General features: G+C 40.0%; 1 protein-coding gene across 1 annotated transcript; it reads left to right on the top strand.

Annotated features, from left to right (window-relative positions):
• The first annotated feature begins 4,910 nt into the window (after positions 1 to 4,910).
• Positions 4,911 to 11,812, top strand: LOC124208771 (chaoptin-like). The gene is made up of 11 exons (XM_046606641.1): positions 4,911 to 5,111; positions 5,890 to 6,217; positions 6,747 to 8,635; positions 8,726 to 8,785; positions 8,872 to 9,174; positions 9,485 to 9,741; positions 9,824 to 10,055; positions 10,130 to 10,255; positions 10,335 to 10,445; positions 10,525 to 10,760; positions 11,036 to 11,812. The coding sequence occupies exons 2-11, from the start codon at positions 5,896 to 5,898 to the stop codon at positions 11,286 to 11,288; spliced, it is 3,789 nt and encodes a 1,262-aa protein (XP_046462597.1). The 5' UTR covers positions 4,911 to 5,111; positions 5,890 to 5,895; the 3' UTR covers positions 11,289 to 11,812.
• The last annotated feature ends 3,274 nt before the right edge of the window (positions 11,813 to 15,086 follow it).

Genomic DNA, 15,086 nt, shown 5'->3' with positions numbered 1-15,086 from the left:
AGATTGGTCTAACAAGTTATCGCTTGAGAAAGAGTCAAGTGGATGCCATGCACGCGCACACACACACACCGACAGAGAAATCAAGAGCGAGTATATAAGGAATTCTATGGAGGAGGGGAGAGAGAGCGAAACTGCGAGACTGTTAGGAGATTGAGAACGTTATACTGTTAGAGCTCGAGAGAGTCGAGGGGTAACTAGGATGAAGAAGCGCCAAGCAGCCAAGCTGTGCCGTTTGTCGAGGAAAGAGAAAGAGGGGTGACTCTTTGATGTTTTGAAAAATACCAATTCACAGCATGGCAATTATTCCTCTTTTGTGTGTCTCAATTACCTCTAATCGTCCTAACATCCGTACATCAGACGTCGGGTCTTTTTATCATTTTTTTTCTTCCTTTTTTTACTTTCCTTTTAAACAAGCTAGCGCGTCAGCCTTCCTAATGACTCTATACACCAATAAACTAACCCGGCTCATTTGTTTCTCATTAAGCTCTTTCTCGTGTAAAGCTACGACAAATTTGCTAGTAATTATCAATGCGTTGATACTTCTGTATCAGGCTTTAACTTTCAAAAAGATTGACACATGCAGTCTATAAAATAGATCTCTTTTGGTATAATCACACCAGGTATTTTTTTAAAGATATTGCGTAGCTAACGATTGCTAATGACTATATCCCTCCACCAGCACCAGTAACTAGAATCGTTTAAATTCTTACATAGTCCTTTTACAGGGGGCGGGGCTACATTGTCGTTTTCTATAGGTGCGCATTTGATGCTACGAATATCGTCCACTATGCGTCGCGTCTTCCATATGTTAAAATGTGTTTACCTTTTATGTGCAATTTTATAATTATGGGAAATAAGATTTGTGAAAATATTCTCTCATGATAAATGATGATACTGATCTTGCTTGTATTTCATGCACTAATAGGTTAGAAACTAGAAAGTTAGAGCGACTATACAGGTTATATAACATGTCTGTAGAAAAGCCCAAGCTGCAAACGTGATAACACTTACGAATTTAGTGTCAAGACGCTGAATGAAATAGCAGAAAACAAAGGACTTGTCGTTGAAAGAGGGAAAGATGAAGTGTGTAGAGCAAACAAAGGATTCCGCTTTTCTTTGAAGTTTCAGCTTCTTGATCTTACACCTTGGTCTTGGAGTCATTAGAGACTTTTTTACTCGTTTTCTTACTTGTGCACTCAGTGTTTGTTATCTTCGAGACGAATTGTCTACTCAACACCCGAGGAAATCCCCACCTTGCAGCAGCGCGATTACTCATCATCTCAAGTCTCTCAAGTGTTCAGTTCAAAGAACCTCCAGCGATTCAGTCCAATTAACAATATTCATTTTTATCAGAAATATTCTATGCCAACAAGTCTTTGATCTCTCATTAGCTGCACTGTTTTCTCTGCGCAGCACTTGACGGCTCTTACAGTCACCCATTTCTCTTTGTTAATTGCGATGTGATAGCTCATATAATACTACCTAGTACCTACCTCACTTAGGTATCGTACGGTATGCGTTATTAATAGTGTCAGCCCGTCATTACCATCACGGGCTGACAAGCAACACATAAGGTTCGAAATAATAAGACAACTTTTAGGCAAAGTCGTAGTATAGCCTAAACTATTAGGTAAAAATACCTATATAAAATATAGTGAATCGAAACTTACCGATATTAGATTTGGGGGCTGAAATCGTCTCACCGAGCAAATCACGAATAAAGAAAGATCGCAACTTTCCAGCCATTTTTTCAAAATTCGAATGGAATGTTCGCGATTATCCCAGCCTTTTTCGTTACTCGTGGTTTTAATTTGGAATCAAATTGCCGTCAAATTGTGTTGGTAGACATTGAAACAATAGGTTTTCACTGTTTTGTTCAACTGTTGAGCTCGGTAAAGTGGGAAGCTGCTAGACGAGAGCGAGAGCGAGTGTGAGTCTGACTGTGAGATTGGTTGATTGACTAGGTATTCACGTGTATTTACACGTATGCTTATAGAATGTGGCGGTGAGTTGACAGTCGAGCGGCGATGGGAGGAAGCAAGCCGAAAGATGCTGAGCAGTCTCTCAACCCAGTTAGATGCAGCAAACGAAGCTGATTGGTCGCCAAGGTTATAACTGAATTGTCCCGAGGTTTCCAGCTACCACATCTGCGCCGAAGCAACAGAGACTTGCATGGGGGCAAAAAATTTGACAATATAATATCATCTTCCAGCCACCCAAAAAAAAGGTCGGAGAATGGTATTATGCATTGAGATATTGCCGACGTTACTGTATACATTAACATTCAAACAGCCATCAAATGCGATTTTCTTTTATTGATTCTATATGCTTGGTTCTTATTTTTGTTCCGGCTTTCTAGGCTTCCAACCCCCCTCAAAACCAACAAATCTACGCAATCGAAATGAAGTGTTCACAATGGAAATCAGATCACTTTACAGCAGGGATTGTCAATTTGCTTTGACAGGCTCCGACGCGCATTGTGCAATGTATATTTAAATATAGCCAGTCGGCCGGGCCGCCTACTCATCGACGTTTACGTGAGAGATTGAGAAATTCTCTCGGCACGATGGAATCGAATTGCTGCACGGACGGGAAATGAAATCCTGAGGCTGAGAGAAAGCGGTTACGTCAAAAATGACTGAAAAATGCAGCTAACTGGAATCAACGAATTTCAAAAACAACTCCCCATCGAGAGATATGTGTCTACCAGTATCAGATATTGAAGTAGGCCTAGCTCTATTGCTTACTGCAACCGAGCGAGAAAATGTCATTGCTTCCATTGGATTACGCTCTGCGCCAAAAGCATAAGTCATTTTAGGAATAAATCTCAAACAAGAACAAGAAAAATGAATACAATGTCAGTATAAGTTTACCGCCAAGTCCAAATCAGCGTCAAATGAAACAATTCTTCCCTAGCGTGTAGTTATGGTATTCACCCGTTACCATTACATATAAAATAAAAAAAAAATAAAAAACTAATGGGGCTTCTTTTAAAGATTGCGATACATGGCAAATGTGTCGGCTTTGTGCAAAGTCCTTCATTTTGTGTGCATCGTCTTTGCCTGGGTGCTCTTGAAATGAATGTTGGAATATCATGACTGATAATGACTCTTGAATGATTCGTCCTCGAGTGATGCATTATTTAGCTGGCATCTCTTAGGTCAAGTTATTTGAATTATATTTCGTGCCTCATAAAACTTAAGCTCGCGAGCATTACCGAGAAAGTCGAGGAGTATAGAAAAGAAGAAGAAGACCAGCTAGTGGTGTCCAGTGAAGCGTTTTGTCAGGTCGTTAGTGGAGGACGACGCGTGCTGAAGAGGCCGTCCGGTGTTGCCGCTCGGTCTCCCTTGGACATATAGGACGGAAAAACCACCCGTATAACAAAGGCACAGACGGTGGCCGTGTTTCGTCATTGTGGACTATAATGAAGTCTTTAAGTTGTCCCTTGCTGTGGGCATTTGCCTTGTTAAGCGAGAGTCTAGCTCCTGCTGCTGCACTGTGCTGGCGTCGATCCCATTGAATTATAATAGTTCTCCTACCACAGCACGGTTTGGAACATCAACATGGAGGGCCTCACTTGCAAACCTCTTAGACAAGACGTGACCCCAAAACCATAAAACACCCAAAGGCATGTACATTTTTGTTTTTTCTTTTACTTTCTAGTCGCGAATGGAACAAAATAAAATAAAAAAGAAAACAAAAACAAAACAAAACAAAAAAAACACACACTTCAATTTGTCGTTGCTTTATTCGCCAAGCATCCTTATTTGTAATCCTTCCATTGAAATGAAATTGCTTTCTAAAACAACTATTCTATAGTCAATGTGGGTTAGGTTAGCTGCTCCCCAAAAATAATGAGGTTTTTACAGTGGACATTAAAACGATTTGGGTTGATTTCAAGCCAGAATATGCAAAATGAAACTGGTATACTTTTTCTGTACACGATCTCACTCTCGTTATAATATATAGTCACTGCTCTCTTCCTCTTTTTGATTCCTGTCGGCGTTCTCGTTGTCATCGTGCAGTGCAACACTCGTAGCAATAAGCTGCGATTGTGCACTAAATTGCCGAGATGATAGGAGAGCATGTTGATTAAAGACCGTTGACAATATGACGCTGTTGCTGCGCCATGCTACCAAAGTTAGCTCAATTTAGTCCTTGTCGTTGGTTCCTTGATAATGTACAGCAGTAGTCACTCATCGGTGATGTTTCACGTGTCGTGTGTATCGTCTGTACTCTGTACTCTCTATTCCTGCTCTATTCGTACGCATGTAATTCCCTTGGTAAAACCGCACCATCACAGAGAGAAGAGGAGCGGGGAGGATTAAAGCGCCCAAATAATAGAGCAAGCAATGGAGAGTACCACCAATCACGAGGGAAGTAGCATGCCGCGGAGTTGTGCTGCGCAATCAGCATCCAATTTCTCCCCTTCTCCCGTCATCGTTGATCTCTCTCTCTCTCACTCACACATACACACAATGTGCATATAGGTACTACACGACTGCACCCTTCCTTCCTGTTGGCGATCATTACTCCCCATAGTGTGTATACAGTATAGTATATGCAATGCGTCCTCATTTGCAAGGTCAAAGCCGCGATGATTAGCGGCGAATGTTATCCAGCCTTGCAAATTACAACGACGGTAGGTAACACCCCCAAATCACTTAATCCCATTATGCAGCTCTCCGTTAGTATACTCTCTTTTTCAACTTGAACAATAGTCCATACCGGTATTGATACGTACGACTCGAGTTGGCAAAGAAAGTGTTTACAGGCTCGGTGTTTATTCGCGCCCTCCATAGCCCACTCCTTTCAAGTATATAGAGAGGGATTTTTGTCAGACCCGAAGAAGCCGACAAAGCATGAGCAGCCGTGCCTACTTAAGCCACGGTCCCCTGACTTTTATGAACAGTATATAAACCTTCAAGTTCAATACTAGTTTGGAGTTCGGGGGAGCGTTTTCTCTTCTATTTATTTCCAACAACGTTGCACAATATTACCACCAGTATATTCATCAGTTGAAAGTGTGGAAAGAGAGCCCGAGTCGGTTCAGAGATTTTCTCACTTTTCTTTTTCTTGGTTGATGCCAAAGGAAGCGCGTTTGTTGAACGGTGAGTGATTCATCTATAGAAATACTGAAATAGATTTGATTGCTAACAAATTTGTCGGCGAGTCGGCGAGAACACAGTTTTATTGTTAAATCGAAATGACTTTATCCGTGTAGCTATGTTTAAACGTATACGGATAAATTGTTGGTAATTTTTTTTTTTAAAGAAATTTTTCAAATGATTCAAAAGAAAAAAAAAACTGTAACACAATTGACATTACCGGTACTAGAACCAAAAACCTATCCTAAAACACGATTTTGAACATTTTTCTATTAGCGCCATCTTGCAATTAAAATACTGCACCGAAATGTCTCTTCCATCAATGAACCAAATTTATGCAGCTGATCTTTATATCGGTCGATACCGTTCCCTATGAGTTTCAGGCGTTGAATTGTAAAGATGAGCGAGTTATCTAAATTTCATATTTGAGAGGGTTTGATGCGTATAAAAAAAGCTCCCTGGAAAGTTATAAGGCACACGTCTACCATACAAGCTCATTTGATAGTCTTCCTTCAAACAAAGTTGTTCTATTCGATGATGGCCCAACCTTTAGAGAACCGTTGTCTGGCACCGCATTTGAGAAGCCATAAGAGCAGGGAGACAGCCTTGGTCGACGTAATCCTTTTAGATGTGTATAATAAGCTTGAAAAAGTCTAATGAAAGGGAGGTGAATGGGGTGTTGGGCGAGGAAAGGGACACGCACCTGGCTTTGCAGGAAATTCGACGTAGGCTACCTACCAAGCAACGCCACCCTCAGTTATACTCATTCAATTTTGTATAGAAAACGATGCTCCCCAGACGAATGTACTGCAGGGAAGTGACCAACACTGGTCATTCCATCATGGTAATCGCTTCGCTACTGGTCACTTGTGCCATCTTCGTGGGGGCTACCACCGGCATCCTAGAAGATGAGACGAAGAATCTGCAGCCCTGCCCGTTCAACTTGCTGTGTCGATGCTCGAGAGGAGGACCTGAAGTAGGATTGATTTATTGTGAGGATATTCCTTTGGCCAACGTCCCGGTGGGAATCAACAACACCAAAGCTTTCGCCCTCAATCTCAGACGCAATGGGCTTCGCAGAGTAGAAGAAAATGCATTCCATCGAACAGGTAAGAGCAAGACTCGTCTGATTTTCGGTTGTGTAATCGTATTTACTTGTATTTACTCTATGTAGAGAATGCATAACTAGCCTAGTTAAGAAAGCAATTGACAACGAGAATTTACTAATGTGTATAGTAGCAACTAGCAACATACGACCTTTGTGTGCATGTTCCTATAAAATGATGGGGATTCGCTTGTATTTAATAAAAAAGAATCTGCTTAGATAGAATAATGAATATTATGATACATTATTTAGCAGCACCTTTATAATGATTTTTATGGGGGATCGTGTGTAAGAAAAATAGATTTATACATATAACATATCTAGTTGATGGTAGGCTTATCTAATATTTAATACATGATACATATTATCTACGTATACAAATTATACTTTTGATGTATACGAAACTGCTATACATAAATATGTGCTGTTGCCTGTTGGCTACTATCAAATTAACTTCCTAAATTGCAATTTTATTTAATGTCATGGAAAAAGTAAAAAAAAACTAAGACAAATGCAATATCTTTGATTTTTAGGCTTGTGGCGGATAGATATTCGCAATAATCATTTGTACAGTGTCCCGGAGATGGCTTTTGCCGGTCTCGAACGTTCACTGGGAGAACTGTACTTGCCATTCAACCGCTTGCAACGCGTGCCGCAAAAGGCTTTACAGAACTTGGAGAAATTGAAAGTACTGGATCTTGGGGCCAATCTCATCGTCGAAGTGAATCGCGAAGATTTTTCTGGCGTAGAAGATTCACTCCAGCATTTGTCACTGGCCGATAATTATCTGGTTACACTGCAGCTGGAGTCCTTCACCGGCTTTCAGCGGCTCGAACGTCTCGACTTACGCGGAAATAGCATTCTCACTGTTGCTCCACTCGGTAGTAGTGGCACCTTAAAGCTCTCTCATCTCAATCTAGCCGACAATGCTCTCGAGCATATTCCTTTCATCAGTTTGGCACAGATGAGATCCCTTAATACCATCAATCTTGCCAACAATCGCATCAGCACCACATTCGACGTCTTCTTCCAAGGTCGCATCTCCATCGACACACTTATTCTTGACAACAACATGATCGGCAACTTACCTCCGTTCGCGTTTCAAAATTTCAATCTCATTAACAAGACTTCGCTTAACGGCAACTTGATCAGAGAAATTGCAGAGGATGCCTTCAAAGATGCCAAAATTCGAGACTTGAGTCTTAGTGACTGCTCCGTTCACGGCGTCGACGCGAGATCCTTCCGTGGGCTAGAATCTTCATTGCAGCGACTCGATCTGAGTTACAACAACCTAAGCACACTGCCCGAAAACTTACTCGACAAATTCGACTTTTTGAAAGCGCTCATTTTGAATGACAATCCGCTTACTTTCAAAGCTGAGGAAGTTCTCAGCGGATTTCGTTACACCTTGCAAACAATCAATCTGGTTGGAGAAAAAATGGGTCAGATACCCGTCAAGCAAATGAACGACATCCGCAACTTACGGTCGCTGGGTTTGAGTTCGTTGAATGACCGCGTCTCCATTGGTGACTTTGAAGGCTTCGGCGCTGCCCTAGAACATTTGAGTTTGTCGAAAAACAAACTGAAGACTATTTCGTCTAATTCTTTCCGACACGTACCAGGTCTCAAGGTTTTAGATCTGTCCGAAAATCGCATTTCTCAGATCGAAGCGGACGCTTTTGCAGATGTGGGGACATCTCTCACTCATCTCCATTTGACGAATGGTATCGGAGTTGGAACTTTGTCATCAGATCCGTTCAAAAAACTCATCGCTCTTCAGTCAATCGATCTTAGCAACAATCGCATTACTAATCTGCCGGACGACTTTTTCCATTCCATGAAAGAAATTCGATCCATCAACCTGCAAGATAACTCAATAGAGAAAGTTCCACAACAAATGTTCGATAATGAGCATACACCAAACTTGGTTAACATCTCCTTGAACTTTAATTTTATCAACGCTATTGAAGCGCAAACATTTTCTGACTTGCCGCATTTGAAAATTTTGAATCTTGAAGACAATAAGATCAACCGCATTGCCAAGGGAGCATTTCAAAATATCGAAAGTCTGGAGTACATTTCACTAGAAGGAAATATGATTAACACTATCGAAGCAGAAGCTTTTCACAATTTGCCCAAGTTAGAAACCCTCAATCTCGGTCATAACAACTTGGAAAAGTTGTCATTTGACTGGTTGGATCAGGTTGGCACATTGTCTGCTATCAAACTTGATGTCAGTCACAATCTTATTCAGCAGCTGTCTTCGAATCGGACAGGATGGTCGTCATATTCTAGCATCCGTTCCCTGGATTTGGGTTATAATAACATATCTTTCATTTCCCGCAATTACTTTGAGCCTATCCGCAGCTCATTGACTCACTTAGTCCTGCAGCACAATCAACTTCGAAATATTTCCAGAGATGTAAATAAAAATTTTTGTATCATTTATTAGCTATTTTTTTGAAGCTATTTTTCAAAGTAATCTTTAAATATTTTTCATCCATTTGTTTAGGTATATAGTGATATGCAGCATTTACTATGGCTGGATATCTCAGACAACAATATCCAACTGGTATAAAATATTATAAAAAAATTTGCAACAGAAAAAAAGGACAGCTAAAATAGGATAACTGAAATCGCAAATATTTTTCATTGTAGGTTGATTCAGATGCTTTTGCTAATGCAAAGAGTCTCCAAGTACTTTTACTTGACCACAATGATATTAGTGAAATATATCAAGACATGTTGAGTCGTTCATCGACGCTTCGTGTTATCAATATTTCACACAATAGGCTCCGATTTTTGCCCGACACACTGTTTAAAGATACTCAGCTGGAAATCCTCGATGTCTCACATAATCAGATAAGCAAAATCCCTGACGGATGTCTCAGTCGCATCGCTACTACTCTCCGACACCTTGATGCTTCTCATAATGAAATCACCTCAATCACCCCAGATCAGGTAACTAGCGCTGAATCCTTAGTTTTGTAGATTTTAGTTGAAAAGAGAGTCGAAAAACGACTCAGTGAATGTTTTCACTGTCATAAGTCATAATGTAGCAAAAATGCATCCAATTGCTGTAACATTGGTTCATCGTGTGTCACCGGATGGTTGCGCTAAATCTAAAGTGATATTTTGTTTAATTGATAAAGTAACATTTTGTTTAATTGAAAAATATTACTAAAAATAATTAATAAAATTAATACTTAAAAGTACAACTATTTTTACCCTAATCCAAACAAGTATATTTTTTATATTTTTTTTTATGTAGTTGAAGAAATTAACTGACCTAGTATATTTGGACCTTTCCAACAACGCGATTTCAACATTGAGCGAGAAAACCTTTTCTTCACTGAACCGGTTATCTTATCTGGATTTAAGCAGCAATCCCATTCAAACAGTTGCCGATCACATATTCGATAACCTCCTTCAATCATTGGTGCATCTTAACTTGGCAGATATAGGAAGTATAAATCTCGGTGATTTCCATCTACCGGAGTTACTTTCACTCAACATTTCTTACAATACGTAAGTATAACATAATTAACAAAAGAAAAAAAAATGTAAAATTTTTTCCTTTAATCTATTGAAACTACTGTTGGTATTGAAGGGTGGAGAATTTGCCCTCAGATTTCTTTACTCGATACGCCAATCTCAAAGATTTTGACATAAGCTATTGCCAGCTAACAGTACTGCCAGAATCGCCATGGTCCACAGCGTCAAAACTAAGATCACTCAATCTAAGTGGTAACAATTTAACAGTTATGGCAAATGGAACACTAGCGAGCATGAAAAGTCTGGAATATTTGAACATTAAAAATCTTCCACTGCATACATTTGAGGTATACTACTTTCGCTATGCCGGCCACCTCAAGTCCTCATGTAATTGTCACATAATAAAATTTTTCTTCAAAAGGAGGGAAGCCTTTTCCAGATGACCAATCTTCGGCACTTGGCAATTGGGACATATGAGAGAGTCAAGGGCATGGATATTCCTAAACTTTTGGATTTCAACCATGCCATCAAGCATCTTGAAATCGATGTAAATGCGGAAGAAAACATTTCTGACGGATTAGTTCGTGAGTTTTAAGCGTGACTTACATATGAAATTTTTGCTACAGGTTGAAGCTGGAACATTCGAAAATCAGTTAAGAGGAAAGTTACCATTTAAACTAGGTAATATTACAATCAGTGGCAATAAATTAAAAACCATTGGAGGCAACGCTCTTAAGGTGACTATAATAAAACCATAATGTAAGTTAACATCGCTGAAGCAATTTTTGTCCCACCGTTCGACCTTCCATTGTAAAGGATATTCAAGGCAAATCGTTGACTCTTACATTGCGAGATAACAGTGTAACAGAATTGAGTAGGGCACTTTTCCAAAATCTTGGCAATGTTCGTTGGCTCCAACTCGACATACGCCATAATAAATTATCATCTGTGGCAGAGCCATCAACCACTATTCATCCCGGAACCAGCGGTTCAGTTTTCCTAACTCAATTACATATGGCGGACAACCCTTGGAGCTGTGACTGCAGCGTAGGGTTAGTTTTTTCTTTCTATGTTCACACGTTATTGGCTTAACATTACGAATTTGTGACTGGTGGAAACTAACAGACATTCAGAAACTTTAAAAAAAAAACTGGTTTAGGATGTTAACAAATTATGTAATCCTACTTGACTTATAGAACAAACTTACTAAATAAGATATTAACTTATTAATTAAAATTTTATTGCCAATGATACATTTAAATTTAGTTGTAAATCCCGTCAGATCATCATAGTGAGATTTTAATTTAACTTTATGGTAATTTCGCAGATGGGTGGAATTTTGGATGCGCAAATGGCGTCAATCAATGTGTAAAGATCGATGCAGCAGCTATCAAACCATTATCAGAGATCTCCGTGCAGCAAGTTGCCGCAACAAAGGTGAAAAACCTTTCATAACAGTACTGAAAAACGATTTGGAATGTGGCTGGTCCTCCTCAAGCACTGTTACCAGCAGTTGGTTCCAATGGACCCTTGTTGTCGCCTTTGGCATGGCATTCGTTCAACAACTAAAATCTTTTTAGCATTGAAATATAATTTTGGTTGTAAGCTTTGACTATTTAAACTACCAACAAGCTTCTCATGCCAAAGCGAACTATTCAATAAATTAGCGGCGTTAATAATTCATATTTAATATGTTTTAACTGTGTGCCTGGCTATCCACGAAAACACTTTATCATCTTTCCCTCTCTCAAACGGCACCATGTTATCAACCGAAAGCCTCTCTAGATTTATCTCAAATATGAAGCTCCTCGAAGTGGTTGTCACGTATGCTTTTGGTTTTCATGATGATAAAATGATTTTCGTGTAAATGCTAAAATGATAAATGGAGAAATTCTACAAAAGGACGTAAGAAGACGCTGCTAGCGATGAAAGGGATTTGTTTTGTCTCGTTATAAGAAGGCTTTGTTAGCTAACTTCCCAGTTATTGTTCAATTATCCAAATTATTATTTTGACTCAACCTTGTCCAAAGATAATAAAAAAGGAATTAAGCCATTATTATTATTTCTGATGGTGCAAACTGAAAATACAGTACAAGTACCTCTAGCGCTTGGAATTTTGTACAGTTGGCAAATAGCACTCTATGCCTTAATTTGAACTTGTGAGGCAATAAGACATTCCTCTCCTTCTTGTGCTTTTCGCCCCCTTTTCTGTCCATTCCTTCGCTTTTTCCCTGTTTCCTATGTATAAAGGCCTTGTACATCGATACAGATGGGACTTGATACATAGGAAACAATGGAAAAAGCGAAGGAGTGGGGGCGAAGTCTCATATACGGCAATCGGCAACGCCGAATAAAATGCCTGAAAAATGTGTCGAAATGGGGGTATCACGAAAATCGTGATATCTCGGACATCTTAAAGAATTATTTAAAATCCCTATGGATTCTGAAAGAAGGATAGAAGGGCTACATTTTGTATCAATTAGTTTTTGTGTAGAAGCCGAATATACGGCTAAAAGCGATGCAATCGGAGGGGAAGACTTTGGGTTTTCGTGATATTTCACGATTTTCAATCCCGATTATCTCGGGAACGAAACAAGATAAAAATACGGACTTTATTCCGTTGGAATCGCCTTGCGATTCTGAGCAGAATTGATCTAATCCGGATTTTTAGAGTCCTTTTCCGGATTACAATCCGAAAACGACCTCCGGAAAAAATGGGGTTTTTCGGTGCGGTTGAGTGGGAGATTGCTTGTTAAAGTTTCCACTTCACAATTCTAACAGGCCCCACCCGAAAATCTCTGAAAATCGGCTTACTTTTACCCTAAAACCGAGATGGGGAAGCAACACAGCCGTGAAGCGACCAGGAGTCTATAGCTTTGCCAGAGCCATGAAGTTGCTAATGAAATTTGTTATCGGGTTCCAGCGGGTCTGTGATTGGCTACAAAAAGGAAAGAATTTTCGCGTGTAAACAGGGCTATTTAGTTTTCATTTATTTTTTAGTCAATTCGCCGTACACGTCAACGTGCCTGCCTGCCAAATTTTCTTACAAAAATTTATGTTGCAATGTTGCACCCCCCCTCATTTTTTTGCATACCTTTCTCAGCCCCCAATTTTCAACATCCACCTTTTCTTTGTTCTAGAAACGGCAGAACACGTCCAGCTCTCGCATCGACAGATAGCTGTCTTTCCCTCTCCCTCGTCTTAATTTCCTGATTTATGAAGGGGGAAATAAAAATAAAAGGCAATAAAAGCTCCTTTACATGCAACAGCTCCCTATCTTGCAAAAGCTTTTTGAGGCAGACCTTGGTCTGGGGGACAAGAAGAAGAAACAAAACTAGTAGAAGCTTACCTGTTAAATTAGGTGCAAAAGAAATACTTGAAAGAAATATGTTTTAAAAAAGTCAAGGGGACAAGAAGAAGAAAAAAAAAACTAGTAGAAGCTTACCTGTTAACTTAGGGGCAATAGAAATACTTGGCTTGAAACGTTCATCTTTAAAAAATTTATCCATTATCTGTTGTAACCACTGTTTCGGAATGTTTCGGACTAAGAGTTTGTATCTACCTCTTATGTTCGAGTTGGTGGATCCTCATTTTCTTCTTTCCGGGAGACCAAATCTCAATGACAATACGTGTTATTGCTCTCGCACTGATACCTCTAGAGGCGACTAGCTCCCCTTTCAGATGATGAGCCATATTACATAATTTCACTTTTGAAGGCATCGGTGACCAAGACGTTTTTTCCTGGCCGCCTTTTTGTCACTCACGTCTTCCAGTGCGGTTCTATCCATATCAGGATCTTCAGTGGATTCATGTTCTTCCAAATGCTTCCTCAGGAAATGAGCACGGGCGTTTGAATGTGACAAGTACGTAGGTTCTAAAGCACCACTCATAAGATGAGGTGCATTGATATCTTGTTGAAAAAAAATACAACAGTTTAAGAGATGGCATGATTAATTTATAGTTAAAGCATGGTATAAGAGCTTAATGGTAGGGACACTCCTATCCCTGAGAAGTGTTGTCGTTTTCAGGAATTTCTGTTTTGCAGCGCCAACTACAATCCTGAAAACAACACTTCAGGTATAGGGGTATCCAAGAGGAGTGATCCTACCCTTAAGCTCCTATACCATGATTATAAAGGATCTTACCTTCCATGAATTTTCCGACGGTGGATTTTCATCGCTTTTTTCCTGTCGCGTCCCATTTTGTGCGTTGTGTCGCCTTTCTGCCCCTTCTTTATTGTCCAGTCACAACGAACCTAAATATTCTAAAATGAGAAAGTTGATTATTATTAAAACCTTTAACAAAAAAAGGTAAAATTTAATTACCATGGTGACCTCTAGGATTGCCCCTACCAACTTTTTTTCCTCAGCTTCCGTCATGTTGTAGCAAATCCAGGGAAAGAGCGAGCTATCGTATATTCATAGAGAGAGAGACTATAGAGTATAGACGGGCAAGCTGGCAAGCTTTCGGGCCAGCCGAAAAAGGTGAGTAACGACCCGACAGGTGATCATTGCTGTTCCCTCCTCGAACACACCCGAAACGGATCGAGCCCGTCGAAAAAAAGAAAGGAAGAAAAAAGAGCTGCAGGGCTCTCTGTCCGTTTCCTAAATGAACGTCACGGAAACTGGGCAGTGAAAAATGACTGGACTCAGCGCGCCCCGTCCCCAAAGGTCCCAATCATTTCCAATAGCGATTCGTTTCTTCGACAGTGAGACGGACGGACGGACGGGCCAAATGAAAGAAGAGATTCCAGCCGAGAATTTTTTCATCTCTCTCTCTATACACACGAAATGCCAATAATGTCGGCTACGGCCGATAACTGATAGGGAAAAAATCGAGTGTACACACGCGTTTGATATCGAAATCTCCGCCCCGCCATTTTTTTCTCTCCCGCTCTTGATTTCGATTTGATTTCCAGAGATGACTAATTCGATCAGTTCCGTTGTTTTCACATGGGATAAAATAAAAGAATCGCAATCAAAAAAGCCAAAAAACAAAAAAAAGTTCATAGGGGAAGGAGGGGTCCATAGGGGAGACCTGAGAGAAACCCTCTGGCTGTGTTTGCTACACCTGTAAGAGCCAACAGCAGACGGAGAACGTAGCGAGAGAGTAATGATAAGACAAAGAGGGGGGAAGAAGAAGAAGAAGAAAAACAATTTGATTGAATGGTGATGATGGTCTGTCTAGCTTCTTCCTGATGTTTTTCTTTCATATGGCCGCCAACATTGTCCGGTCGATTATAATGTCGATAGCATGTTGGATCTTGGCTCTCGCACTGATACCTATTACAAAAAAAAATGTTTTTAAACTATTTCGACCTCCGATTCTCGAATTTGATTTTCTAGTACAGATTTTTCAGTGGCACTCAAAATATCTAA

The sequence above is a fragment of the Daphnia pulex genome, chromosome 12 (assembly GCF_021134715.1).
Source record: "Daphnia pulex isolate KAP4 chromosome 12, ASM2113471v1".
Lineage (NCBI taxonomy): Eukaryota > Metazoa > Arthropoda > Branchiopoda > Diplostraca > Daphniidae > Daphnia > Daphnia pulex.
Note: the sequence above shows the minus strand (reverse complement) of the source record. Positions and strands in the feature narration are given on the sequence as shown.